General features: G+C 65.6%; 4 protein-coding genes across 4 annotated transcripts; 2 read left to right on the forward strand and 2 right to left on the reverse strand.

The window, feature by feature from the left end:
* Window positions 1–786: 786 nt before the first annotated feature.
* On the forward strand, window positions 787–1,735 carry EMIHUDRAFT_218690 (hypothetical protein; the record flags this gene model as incomplete). The annotated part of the gene is made up of 2 exons (XM_005759337.1): window positions 787–1,452; window positions 1,601–1,735. 2 exons carry the CDS (start codon window positions 787–789, stop codon window positions 1,733–1,735), a joined length of 801 nt encoding a protein of 266 aa, XP_005759394.1.
* Window positions 1,736–4,740: 3,005 nt separating this feature from the next.
* On the reverse strand, window positions 4,741–6,745 carry EMIHUDRAFT_106643 (hypothetical protein; the record flags this gene model as incomplete). The annotated part of the gene is made up of 2 exons (XM_005759338.1): window positions 4,741–5,166; window positions 6,386–6,745. The coding sequence occupies 2 exons, from the start codon at window positions 6,743–6,745 to the stop codon at window positions 4,741–4,743; spliced, it is 786 nt and encodes a 261-aa protein (XP_005759395.1).
* A 670-nt stretch (window positions 6,746–7,415) lies between these two features.
* Window positions 7,416–10,805, reverse strand: EMIHUDRAFT_438627 (hypothetical protein). Its single transcript, XM_005759339.1, has 2 exons — window positions 9,794–10,805; window positions 7,416–7,480 (listed from the first exon to the last, which is right to left on the reverse strand). The coding sequence occupies exon 1, from the start codon at window positions 10,751–10,753 to the stop codon at window positions 9,806–9,808; it is 948 nt and encodes a 315-aa protein (XP_005759396.1). The 5' UTR covers window positions 10,754–10,805; the 3' UTR covers window positions 7,416–7,480; window positions 9,794–9,805.
* A 61-nt stretch (window positions 10,806–10,866) lies between these two features.
* On the forward strand, window positions 10,867–11,589 carry EMIHUDRAFT_218695 (hypothetical protein; the record flags this gene model as incomplete). Its single annotated transcript, XM_005759340.1, has 1 exon — window positions 10,867–11,589. One exon carries the CDS (start codon window positions 10,867–10,869, stop codon window positions 11,587–11,589), a length of 723 nt encoding a protein of 240 aa, XP_005759397.1.
* Between the last annotated feature and the right edge of the window lie 1,737 nt (window positions 11,590–13,326).

Genomic DNA, 13,326 nt, shown 5'->3' on the forward strand with positions numbered 1-13,326 from the left:
CCTCCCCTCGGGAGGGCCGACTGAGTGAGGCGCCCGTGGGGACCCCGCAATTCCCTCCCCCCCTCGGAGGGCCGGACAGAGGCGTCGAGGGCCCCCGCTCTTTCCCTCGCATAGCGGCCACTCTTCGGATCGCTGGTCGAGCGACCCGGGGGATGCCCCGCGCGCCTGACCCAGGCGCGATAAACGAATCTGCGAGGCGCGGCCGCTCATGCGGCCCGATGGGGAGGAGTGGGGCGGACTACGGGGATCGGCTACTTACACCGCCCTTCCCTGCAGCGAGCCCCCTCCAACCCACCCGCGCTAGGTCTCGGGGTTTGTTTGACGCATGGGGCATGGATGGGGTCACTCCCGCGAAACTCGTGAACTAGCCGGGGGGGGCAGTCGGAGAAGGGGCAACTCCGTGCACTGACGGTCGGCCGCCAGAAAACACGCCTGCGTGGATCGCGCCACACCAATCCTCGCTACCCAACGCGGCCAAAGGATATCCACCGAGAGAGAATCGAGAAACGGCGAAAAAAGAAAAAAGAATCGCCAAATGCGAGCGATTTGCACGCCGAAGGGCACCTTGTCAGCCATTACATGGGTGTTTTGTGCTCAGTTAGACGCTCCTCCGCCGTGCTGGCCGTGCTCGCCTGCCTCCTCCTGCTTGGACGCGCAGCAATCGGTCGATTGCTCAGGCTTGCCGTCCTGTCCAAGTGCACGGCGAATGGTGGCGTTGGGAGAGGAAACGGCACTTGCATCTGGTCAAAAGCTCGGTCCGATCGGGGTGGAGCTTCCATCCACGACATGCTGTATGCGTCGGCATTTGCGGCCTCGATAGATCGCCAATACTGCGGGGCGTGCGATGCTGCATCTGTCGGGACAATCTTGCTGCAGGTGTCAGCTCAGCAGGCCCGTCTCGACAGGGCTCGCCTGCTTGCAGCGACAGGGCTGCAGACTGTGCTGCCTTCGGACTGCCCACCCGTGACCGAATGCTACACACCAAGCCGCGTTTATCGACACGACAAATATTTACGACGGCCCACCTGGCTGTCGACGGTGCGTTCCATCGCCCAAAGGCACGTAGCAACGCATCGTCGGCACAGCAGCACCAGGTCGGCACAACAGCATCGCATCGTGGTGCACATCCGCCGCGGAGACGTCAACCCACATTCCCACCCGGAGCGCTATCTTCCGAACAGCTACTACTTGGAGCACATCCAGAAGTATCGTCGCAACACCAGCGAGGTGATCATCTTCAGTGAAGCAGTCTCGCACGAGCGGTTCGACGCGTTTCTCAGCCTTGGATACGACCTGAGGCTCGACACGTTAACCCAAGAGGTGTGGCAACACGCCATCGACTGCGACGTATTCATCATGTCGATGTCGTCCTTTTCGTACGTCCCCGCGACGCTGAGCCGAGCAACGGTGGTAGTGTACCATCCATTCTGGCATGCTCCGTTGGATGGCTGGGTGGTTGCTTCGCCGCAGCCAAAGCCGCCACCGCATGCGCTGGCACCGCATGCGCCGGCACCGCATCCGCCGGCACCGCACCCGCCTCCGGACCGAGCCTTCAGTGCAAAGAAAAAGCGGCCTGCCTGATGTCACCTTCTGTGAGCAGACAACGCCTGCTGGTCATTTCGAGGCATTCGCAGAGGACGCTGGCTACATGGGAAGGCTTCGTGAAGGAGGGACTGACAAGCATTCGAAAAAAAAGAGGCGACGGGAGGAACCGGCAGAGGATGTAGTGACGTGATCCCCTCCCCCTCCTCACCCACCCACACACACACACACACACACACACAAACACGCACGCACGCACGCACGCACACGCACATGCACACGCACACACAGACGCTCACCCACACGCGCACTGGCCGCGATTGCTGGCATCTATCGAAAGCGGCGGCGACGAGGGGGGGGAGTGCTACCCGCCCAGTCACTTGGCGGCTACGGTAAGCGCGCCGGCGCCCCTTCGCCGAGCTTCTTCTCGGGCGCGCCGCTCGGTGTGGGTGTGTGTGTGGGGGTGGGTGGTTGGCCCCGGGTGGGGTGTGTGTGTGTGGGGGGGGGGGGGGGGGGGCATCGCCGCGGCCACTGGCCACGCCGCAGCAGAACGCTGCGCCCTGCGCGACGCAAGTACATAGCATTTTTTGTGGGAAAATGTAATGCTAATGGAAGTGAAGCGAGGAGCGAAACATATTCAAGGATTGGAGAAGCCAGGTTGTACTGAGCGCCAAAAAAATCACCTATCTCTTTTGTGCGCGACTGTGTTGTGACACACGTTTCTTAGGGCGAAGGCCGTTGCGCGTTATACAGTCGCGCTCCCAAGCCCAGTTGATTGCGCCTACTTTTTGTTTTTCTCATTGGCGACAATCAGTGTGTTGAGCGTCGACATGGTAAAGGATCAAGGTGTCTAAAGAGCGGCTGCACTGTGCACAGTCGAGGCACGAGGGTACGTGTGGATCGCAGGTGCGAGATTTTAGATTTAGTTTGCGGCCAGCCCGGCTGCCTAGATACGGCTTTAGGCATACAGCGCCAACGGGGACGCGCCGGAGCATCGGTAGCGGGCGTGAACGACACAGTGAACCAGTCAAGGAGAGGCCCTAGGGAAGGGATGGGGTCCAAGGACTGAAGGATGCATCGGCAGCCACCTCCAATGCTCCGAACCCCCACCAGGAGGTTGCCTGCGTGCCCAGCCCCTCCAATGCGCCCTCCACCCTCGCGGCATCGTCTGCTCCTAGCCCCAAAACGTGCACCATCGCCGGAGCCATCTCGACGGCCACCTTCACGTCGGACGCCGACCGGCTGCAGACTCGCACGATAAATGTCGTGAACATCGCACGAAAGTAGTCGAGCCTCACGGGTAGTACCTCTGCCTGTTCCGAGGCAGATCGTACCATCCGTACCCCGTTCGCCTCCTCGCCCATCATCATCTTCTCCCTCGTCTCAGCCGCCTGCTTTCCCGCCACCACGCAGCTCGACGAAGCCTCGCTCACCGCCTTCTGAGCCGCTGCGGCCACCATCACCTCTAGAGATGCGCACTCGCCACGCACGCGATCCAATTCCATGGCAGCGCCCGCAGCCCTCGCCTCCAGCGCGCTTGCCCTCGCCTCCGCCGTCGCTGCGGCCGCAGCTGCAGCCTTGCGCGCAGAGCCCAAAGCGGCCGCCGTCGCCTCTGCTGCCTCCACAGCGGACTGCCGCGCCGATTCCGCCTCAGCCGCCTTAGCTTCAGCGCCCGCCGCCGCCTGCCTCGCCTCCGCCAGCTCCGCCGCTGCCGTCGCAGCAGACGCCTCCGCCTCCGCCGCCGCCGCGGCGGCACGCTCCTCAGCGGCGTCGGCTCGTGCACGCTCCGCATTAACCTCAACGGTGGCCGCCGCCGATGCACCCTCGCGCGCAGCGGCGGCATCGGCCGTCGCCGCCGCAAGCTCACCCGTCAGCCGCTCCACGTCAGCCTTGCCCGCCGCAGCGAGCGATTGCTGCGCCGCACGACTCGCCTTGAGCTCGGCTACTGTCTCCGCCGCCTTAGCTTCAGCGCCCGCAGCCCTCGCCTCCAATTCTGCCATGGCCGCCTCTGCAGCGGCAATATTGGCTACCAATTCTGCCTTGAGCCTCGCCCGTGTCTGCAACCTCAAGTCCTCCGTAGCTTCCGCAAGGCGCTTCCTGACGTGCCTCTCGTTGGCATCGCTCCTGACTGATTTTTCGGGGATTGTGTGTACTCTATTGAAGCGAGCCTCTCCAACCGGCCGCACGTCCTTGCACTTCGCATCTGGCATCGCGGCTGCCACCGTGCCCAACGTTGGATCGGAGACTTGAGACGGCTTTTCGGCCGTTCGCCGGATCGCAATCGTCTTTGAGCGTGCCACCTTGCAGAGCTGATCTCGCCGCTGCGCTATCCACCGCCGAAGTGCCCAGCGGCAGAGGACGGCGATGACAACAGCTTTAGTGAAAGCAAAGAAGGGAGAAGACATTCGGGGGCTTGCGATTTTATGGCACTCCAGGCGCTGTTTTGGGTGGGAACGGCGTTCTCTGGGCAAACTCAGCTGTGAACTTCCCAGTTGTTTGCTCTTGCTTGCGCGTGACCCCTTGCGTGCACGCCCAAGCTCGAGCGGCATCACGCAGAGCGAGCTCTGCGCAGGTCCCGCGACCTTCTCGGGCAGGAGCCCACCTCTCCTTCCCTCCGTGCGCCCAACGATATGGGCAAATCCGCGCCAAAGCGCGCTTCCGACGCTGACCAAGACGTACGGCCCGCAGAGGCAAAGGATGGCTCTGGGCCAGAGCCCCCTCCCTCGGGGGCTGGCGGGGGCACCGACGGGGCCCCAGCCGCGCCTCCCGCTCCTGTGGGTGGACTCGGCCGAGGAGCTACGAGTGCTTCGCAAGCGGCTCGAGCGGCTCGAGGCTCAAGCCGCCCAGCCCGTCGCACCCGACGGGGAGGATTCCCCACCGGGAGGCGGCGGTGGCGGGCGGGGTGGGCGTGGGAGGCCACGGGACGAGGGGCGTGACGCTGGTGGCTCGTAGCTGCTTTACACGTTTGTCCACCACCAGCCACCCTCGCGCACCCTGCCTTTATTTATTTATCTGCACACTGCGATAGTCTTGTAGTTACGCGACGCGAAACTGAAGAGACTGAAGAGTGAAGACTGAAGTGCCAGGCAGGCATGGGGGGGGCGAGAGAGCATGTGGCGAGACCGGAGAGCCATGTCGCATGTGCATGTGTGCTTTAAGAACCAAAAGTGGAAACGGAAAATTACACGAGCGATGGTCTCACGAGTGCTCATAGTCATACAGCGCGGCCTCCAGCTTCCAATGCAGGTACTCGCACTTCGCGTGGATGCCATCCAGCCGGTCCCATTCCCAGAACGGAACTGAGACCAGCGGCCATCCCGCCGCGCGCAGCTGCCGCCGCTTGAGGGCCGTTGCGCCGGTGGGCCGCTGGCCAAAGAAGTGCAACGGCCCATCCACCTCCACCGCCACGTTGTGCCCGCGATAGGTGACAACCGCATCGAGGCTGATTTGATCCATCGTGCGCATCTCCTCCATGGGCGAGAGGTTGAGGGAACGAAGCGTGCTGGCGACGTCGCTTTGCAGTCGCGATGGCGTAACTTCGACGCTGTGGAAGGCCTCGCAGCAGCGCTGGCTGAGAGGGAGGGGAAGCTGCGGCCAGTCCACGCCGCGCTCCCGGAGCCAGACCTGCCACTGGTGCAGCTGAGACAGCTCCTCCACCACGAGGCCAGAACAGCAGTTGCAGAGGCTGACGACGAAAGCGGGGCCGCCAAAAAGGGCCGGTGCGAGGTGGTCCGCCGCTGCGTACGCCCACGCCAAGTTCGCGAGGTCCTGCGATATTAGCCCGCCCATTCGCGAGGCCGCCTCAGACGCGATGGCATCCAACAGCGCCGGCGAGGAGTGGCCGACCGTTGCCAACGCCCACGCCGTGTTGGCGAGACCCTGCCCGCTGAACTGGTGTAGGCGGGCTGGCGCCTCGGCCGCCAGCGCCTCAAAGAGCAAGGGCGCCGGCATTCCCGCCTTGGCGAAGGCCCAAGCCATGTTCGCCAGGTTTTGCGCGTTGAAGTCATGCAGGCGAGGCGCGGCCTCCGCAGCCATCGCGTCAAACAGCTGGGGCGCCGGTTCTCCGGCAGTCGCAAACGCCCATGCAGTATTTGCGATCCCCTGTGCACTGAACTCGCGCAGCCGCCGCGCCGCCTCCCCGGCGAGCGTGTGAAAAAGACGGGGCGCGCGGTGACCGGCCGTCGCCAGGGCCCACACCGTATTTGCCAAGTTCTGGCTGGAGAACTCCGATTTCTGGCTGGAGAACTCCGAGAGCCGCGCCGTCGCTTCCGCGGCCAGCATGTCGAACAGCTGCGACGCCGGCGGTCGCAAACGCCCACAGCGTGTTGGCGAGGCCTTGTTCGCTAAAGTGTCGCAGGACAGCCGCGGCCCTCGCCGCAAGCGCGTGGAACAGCATCGGTGCTGCGAAGCCGATCTCGGCGTAGGCCCACGCCAAGTTGGCGATCTCCTGCGTGTTGAACTCGTTCAGACGCGGAATGACCTCCGCCGAGATTGCGTGGAAGAGCGTGGATGCCGCGTGCCCTGCCGTCGCGAACGCCCATGCCGTGTTGGCTAAGTTCTGCGCGGTGAACTCGCTCAGCCGGGGCGCAGCCTCAGCGCAAATCGAGTCGAAGAGCCGCGGAGCTTCGACCCCGGCGGTCGCGAACGACCATGCCGCATTGGCCAGGTCCTGGGCATTGAAGGTGCTCGCCCCCTCCGCTGCCAGGGCAGCAAACGCGTCAAACAGCTGAGGAGCCGGCACCGCAGCTGTCGCGAAAGCCCACAATATGTTCGTGAGCTCCTGCGGCTTAAACTCCATCGCTCGTTGCAGCGCCGCACGTTCCAACTCGTTCCACATGATGACCCAGGCGCTGCCGCTCGGCCTCAGCTTGCCCACGGCGTGCGCAATGTTTGCCAGCCCCTGGACGCTCGAAAAGGTTGGCAGGCGCTGCACAGTCTGGCCTCTGAGTCCCCAAAGCCGCTCGCCGTCGCCGCCCAGCAGCCGCGCTCGGTCCGCGCCGCGAGCTCTGCCGAGGCCGGACCAGCAGGTCGCAAGGTTGATGTCGTTCATTGAAGGACCGTGCTGGCCGTAGAGGTGCAGCAGCTCGTCTGCGCCCCTTGCGTGCGAGAGCCGCGTGTTAATCTGCTTCGGGTGGAGCCCGTTGGCGGGGGCTGCCGTCCGGGCCTGCCGGGACCTCAGATTATTGCGTTTCCGGTCGGGCATCGTGGGTCGTGGCCGGTGGCCGAGCACCCGCCATGTGATCACAAATCCGCGTGACCGGGACCTTTCCGGGTATTTTCTTCGGCTTCAGCTGGCCGAGCACCCGCCATGTGATATCACCTGGCACCAGGCCTTTCCGGGTATTTTCTTGAAGCCGCTTCAGCTGGCTTTATTTCTGTTTAAACCATGATCTCACGAAGTCATCACCGATCGGCAAGCCAGTCGCCCCAGTCCACTCAACGAGGCTCTCAAAACGACCCCCACCGCCCCCGGGGGCCCACACCGCGCACCGCGCACGCACGCACCGCACATGCGCGTGCGGTCTCTCGAACCCACGCGCGCGCTCGCGACTCCGACAGCCGACACACACACTGCTCCCGAGAGCGACTCACACGAGCGACCCGGGAAGGGAGGCCACCGCGTTCTCGGCCGCTCCCCGTCTCCCCGAGCTCTCCCTTGCTCTAACGACTACTCGTCCTCCTCGCTCTCCTCCTCGCTGCCCTCGTCGTCGCTGTCCTCGTCGTTGCTGCCCTCGTCGCTGCCCTCGCCGCTGGAGCAGTGCAGCGAGTGTGTGGTCAAGCGTGGGAGCGGCGCGCGAGCACCGGATTTTTTTGCTGTGCGAGTCGAGTTCGTGGCCGGTGCGCGGGAACCTGGCTGAAAACCGGGTGTGAGGTTGCCAACTGCACTCCAAGTGCTCCAAATTTCGAAGAAAAAGAAGAAAATATCACCAACCTCTTCCTGTTAGAGCCCATGGTAGGCCAGAGGGGTCAGATGAAAATATGCCCAGAACAACCACAAAGCGCACTGCAATGACTGTACTAATGCCGGGGATCACACTGCTATACTCCTTATCCTCCAGACATGTCTCTGACTAAAGATACACGAGCACGAAGTCGCGAAATTTCGCGCTCTGGCAGCGGCCGCGCAGTGTGAGCACCCCCTGCCGTGACCCCACCGTGGCGCACCGCCCACTACGAGGTGTCAGCCCGTGCGCGCTTTGCCGCGCGTGCCGCCGCGCCGCGCCGCGCCAGCTCCGGCTTGGCGAAGCGCCAGCCGAGGTGCTTCTCCTTGCGCCACGAGTCCTCCACCAAGACGGTCCAGGTGAACGACTCATCCTCGTCGTAGCGGCTGTCCTTCGGCCACTTGATGCGCACCGCGCCCCACGCAAGGACCGTCTTGCACTGCGGCGTGCGCTTCGTAGTCGTGCCGTCGGCAATCTCGACCACCTCGCCCTCCGCCCAGATGTAGTGGGTCTTGTAGCCGCGCTTCTTCGCCTGGTCCGGCACGCGATACGGCCAGCGCACCTCGAGGTGGACGTTGAGCAAGCTGGCAAAATCTGGAGGGCGCTCGGGCTGCGCGTCGGCGACGTGGTCGATCTCGCCCGCCTCCTCCAGCCGGTCGCGCTCGTCCTCGGCCGCCTCGCGCAGCTCATCGGGCGTGAGCTCCTCGCGCGCCGCCATCAGCACCTCGGCCTGCGCAGTGGGCGTGCCGAGCTGCTTGAAGGTCTTACGCCTGACGACGGGCGGCGGCGCCACGTCGGGGAGCTCGTCGTTCTCGCGCAGGTCGCGCTCGTGCTCGATCAGCTCCTTGAGGTGGCCCGTGAGCTCCTCGACGGTGCCGACGTACTCGTCCGTGCTGGAAGACCAGCGCGCCGCGAACTCGACCCACTGCAACCCGCGCGTGCGCATCTCGATCTGCTCTCGCAGCCAATCCAGCTTGGCCTGATTAGCCAGCGCCGCGCCGCGCGTCCCACGTCGGCATCTCGCGCACGCGCTTGTGACCGCAGCTGGTGCGCAAGCTTGTCGCGCTGCGCGCCGACGGCGCGCCGCCTGGCCTGCGAGTCCTCGAGAGCCGCAAGCAGCTCCGGTTTCCTCATCTCCTTGACGGGCGGCGGGCTCGCGGCGGCGGCAGCCTCCATGAGCAGCAGCTCGAGCCGCACGCGGGAGAGCTCGAGCAGCTCGGCGGCGGGCACGGCGAGCAGCACGCTGCGCTTCTGGTAGCGGCCTTTGAGCGCTTTGATGCGGAGGACGCTGTTCTCGTCTCTGACGTTCTTCAAGTACGTCTCCATCTCACGCAGCTGCGGGCACGACGCGCAAAGGCCGAGCTTGTGCACGGCGACGGCGAGCGTGCCCTTGTGCGAGCGGGCCTTGAGCAGCGCCTCGTTGAGCACATCGAGCGGCCGGTCGCTGCCGACGCGCCAGTCGGTAGGCGCCGCCCAGTGCGGCGCGAGCCGGTACACCTCTCTCTGCTCGAGCACACGCGTGCGCCAGCGCACGAGCGGCCGCGGCTCGAGGAAGAGGAGCATTGACAGCGCAGCGATCGCGTGCTCGCCGGCGGAGGGCCGGCACGAGTCGCCCACGGCGAAGAACATGTCTGGCGGCGCGGTCGGCGCCGGTTCGTCGGGCGGCGCCGCGGGCTGCAGCGCGGTGCGAAGAGCGGCGAGGGCGGCGAGGGCCTCATGCCGCTTCTCCGGTGGAGCAGCGTCCAGAGCGCCTGCGCGAGGTATGCAGTGGGCAAGTCAGATGTGGCGAGGGTTGCGCGAGGCCATCGTTGCGAGTCCCACGCCTTGAAGCTCAGCAGAAATCAGACATTCAGGGCCTGCGTACGTACGGGGTCGAGAGTGGGCGCGATCAGTGCCTCGGAGCTCTTCGGAGGCGTCTCCCGTGGAATCGGCGGCTCACGCGCGTGTCAGGCCATCGGGCCCGGTCTCTCAGGCCACGCGGAGCCCACGGGGTCCGGCCGCAGGGCCGCGCAGAGCAGCGCAAGTGGCTTTGCACACATTTTGGCCAAGTGTCAGGGATGGTCAACCCAGCGAGAACGGGCGGAGGACGATCGTGTGAACGGAGGACGGCCGTGTGCGGGTGGGGGGCGGGCGGCGGCGTCGCCCGCGGCCGGGGCGGGGAGGGGCGGGCGCAGGTGAAAGATTGTGCACACCCGTCGGAGCCATTTTCAGCCGTTGGCAATCGCCCAGGCTATCTTCCCTCCATCATCTCCAAACCCAGATTCCATCAACTGGAGACGCCGTCGGTTTTCCTACCAGGTGCTCTATTCCTGTCCTCAGCGCTACGCGTAGATGGCGACGCTCTGCCGGCTGACTGCGGCGATGCCGCCGGCCCCCCACAGCTCCATGTCCTGGGAGGAGTAGCCGTGCCTCGCGTGCTCGGCGCGGGTGCGGATGAGCCAGTAGCCGCCCTCAAAGCTGACCGGCTGCGGGTCGAGAAAGTTGATTTGCCACGTCATGGACGAGACGGGCGCCACGCTGTCGAAGAGCGCGTACGAGGCGGGAGGGATCACGTCCGCGAGGGCGAGGAGGGAGACGTCGGGCGACACGTCCTCGCCCACGCCTCCGCCGGCGTCGGCACCCTTCCAGCGGACCCACACGTACAGGTCTCCGCTCGACGCGGCAGTGGCGAGCCCGGGCCCACTCGCGAGCAGGCTGGTCGTGTGCTGCGTGAAGGTAGGAGGGAAGAGCACGGTCGGGCCGGGCGGCTCGAAGCTGCCAGCAAAAATGGACTCGCACTCCGCAGGAGGCGGCAGCGTTGCCGGCGGCGGCGTCATCAGCCGCGTCGCCTCGACCTTGCTCTGCAGCCGCGGCGCGCCAAACACAAAGGTCCCGGACGTGGCGCACGCTCTGCCCTCCTTGCCCTCCGAGAAGACAGACGACGTCACGGTCGACATCGCCTTGCCACAGCGCACGATCGATGCGTCGATCTCAACCGCGCCGGCGGCGGCGTCGACAAAGTTGAGTAGCGCGCTTCGGAGTGGCGGCAAGTCCAATCTCCCTTCGTCGCTGAGCGTGCGTCGGGCGCCCTCGAGGCAGAGGGCGGCGGACAGACCGCCGTAAGTAGTCCGGCCCTGCATCCAGTCCGGTGTGATGAGCGCTTTGTACGTCGCGTGGACGGGGGAGCCGTTTCCTTTCCATATTTTGCGCCGAGCGGCGAAGGAGGAGAGGAGCTTCGCGAGAGGCGTTGGCGAGGTGCAATAGCCTACCGCCGCCGCTCGAGTCGCCATCCGTCGGGATGCTCGAGTTGTCAAGCGGAGGGGCTGTGACGTCGCGTCATCGGTTGCGTCCGCCTTCTCCGCCGGCCCCTGGAGGTACCCGCTGACTATAAAGAGCACGCGACATGGCAGCCAAGGTTGTCCTGGGCGACATCACGCTGCAAGCGCACGACGTCGCGACGCTGCGGCCGGGCGGATGGCTCGGCGACATGGTTATCGCCTACTTTTTCGAGCGGCTGGCCGGCAGCTCGGGCGGCGGCGTAGTACTCCTCGAGCCGTCCACGGCCTTCACGGCGGCTACGCTCGGCGATGCGGACGTGCTGCGCGAGATGCTCTCGGTGGCGCCGACAGGGGGCGCCACGCCGCTCGCCGATGAGCTCGCCGCTGCCAACCTCGTGCTGATTCCGGTCAACGACAACGAGGACCCCGACGCGGCCGAGGGCGGTGGGCACTGGTCGCTGCTTGTCTTTCGACGCCACGGGCAGGAGGGCGGCGCGGCGCGCTTCGAGTACTACGACAGCCTGCTCGCCTCCAACCTCGCCCACGCAAAGCGGGTCGCGGCGACGCTGGCGCCGCTGCTGCTGCCGCAAACGGCGGGCGACTCGGCCGGGAGGCTGCCAGTGGCGTGCCTGCCGACGCCGCAACAGGCCAACGGGCACGACTGCGGTGTCTATGTGATCGCCATCGCCGCGATTGTGGCCGGAGCGCCGTCCGAGGCATCAGGACAGCCCCTCTCGGAGGCGGTGAGCGCGGCCGTGAGCGCGCTGACGCCTGCGGTGATCACGGCGCAGCGGCGCGAGTACCACGCACACCTAACGCGGGCGCTGGACGGCGGCGGCGGGCAGTGACTGCGAGGCAGTGACCGGGGTGCGCTTTTGTGGAATCCTATTTTAAGAAAGCTTGAATGAAATCACGCCTCACGCGGCACTGTATTTTCCGCACTGTCCTCTTCAGTCTCTTCTGCCCTGTCCCCTGAGGCCTGCGAAAAGGAAAACGCGGGGCGCGTCACCGTCGTGCGTCGACTAGGTCCAGCGTCCAGGCTCCACAGGGCCCTGGGTGAAGTGGGTTGTGACATTTGGCGATTTTACTGGGCCCCTGAGCCGCTACCCGTGTGCGATTTATTTGTGGCCCGGCATGGTTCTGTTAGCGAACGGGTCGGACGGCCAAACACAGGCTATACAGCTCCACACACGCGCCCGCCATAGCTCTTGGAGAGCATGCGCGAGTGACCCGCTGCAAGCCGCGAGAGTGGCATCAGAGGCAGGTACGACCTGCTCTCGGTGCTCCTCACAGCTCCAACGCGTGTGTTCGCAATCTACGCCGCGGCCTCCGCCTGCGGCATTGCTCTCGCGCAGCTCGGCGACGCAGGTCCATCAGCAGGGCTCATCCAATGCGAGCGCACATTGTGCGTAGCCGCGGCAGGTGGCAGTGCACGACCACATACCAGCTGTGGCGGCTCGTATGCCCCCGGCAGTGCTGCTAGTCATTAACCTGCGTATTGGGGCCGCAGCAGACTGCTGCTGACGGCAGCAGCAGCAGCCTGCTGCTGCCTGATTCAGTCAAGCCAGCGGTGCATCGAGGCGTGCAGAATTCGCGCGGTTTGGTACCTCCTGAGGCTGAGCGCGTTCAGACCCGGTGACCGGAGTTGGATGGTTCTCGACGGAGCTCGCCGAGCTCCGTCGAACCATCCATGGCCGGACGGCGAGGCGTGAGGTGACAACCGGAGAGATGTACCGCAAGACAAGAAAAGCACGAATCTGACGGATGTCAGGAACATTGACAGCAGCATCGCCGAACTCGTCGTGGGTCTTCTTGTTTCGAGTCTTCTTGCCCACCGACACGGCCTGGCAGGCCACGTCGAGGGGGAGACCCAGGCGGCGCTGCACCGAAATACGCATCGCCCAAGTCTCCATTCGCATGTCACCCCGCATGGGGATGGCGTTGAGGAAGGCGCCGGTCCCCCCCCCGGGGGTCCACCACAGAGTTCTCCCAGTCAGGTACGGGTTGTCGGATTCGCGACTGTGGGACTCACCGAACATCCAGCGCGGGCTCTCCTTCCTCTTTAACCAAAGTGAGCTGGAGAGGGGGCGGGGAGACACAACGCGCCTCTGTAACGTCCGCACAGACACCAACTAACGTCGCCTCCGCGTGCGCAGACATCCCGCCTTCGGCGACTGCAGTCGGAGGCGGCGCCGAGCAGCCACATCCCGTGGCGGTGGGGGGTCCCAAGGACCTCTCTGGGGCTGCCCTCGCTCTCGCCCTCGCCGCCGCCTCCCTCGCCGCCGCCTCCCTCACCGCCGCCACTGTCCCCGCCGCCGCCCTCGCCGCCGTCACCGTCCATGCCGCCCTCCACACCGTCGCAGGAATCGCCCACCGCACCGTCCTCCGAGCCGCCCTCCAAACCGCCGCCCATCACGCCGGTGCCGGCGCCGCCACCATCCTCGCCACCAGCCTCGCCTCAGCCACCCTCGCCGCCACCACCATCGCCGCCACCACCTGCCCCGCCGCCACCCAAACCGCCGCTACCCAGCCCCCTGCCTCCCTCGCCGCCGCCACCCTCGCCGCCGCCATCCTCGCCACCGGCA

Source organism: Emiliania huxleyi (assembly GCF_000372725.1).
Source record: "Emiliania huxleyi CCMP1516 unplaced genomic scaffold EMIHUscaffold_80, whole genome shotgun sequence".
Classification (NCBI taxonomy): domain Eukaryota; phylum Haptophyta; order Isochrysidales; family Noelaerhabdaceae; genus Emiliania; species Emiliania huxleyi.

Excerpts from the sequence above, each read along its gene's own strand:
- EMIHUDRAFT_438627 (XM_005759339.1), bottom strand. The coding sequence starts at position 10,753 with ATGGCGACTCGAGCGGCGGCGGTAGGCTATTGCACCTCGCCAACGCCT.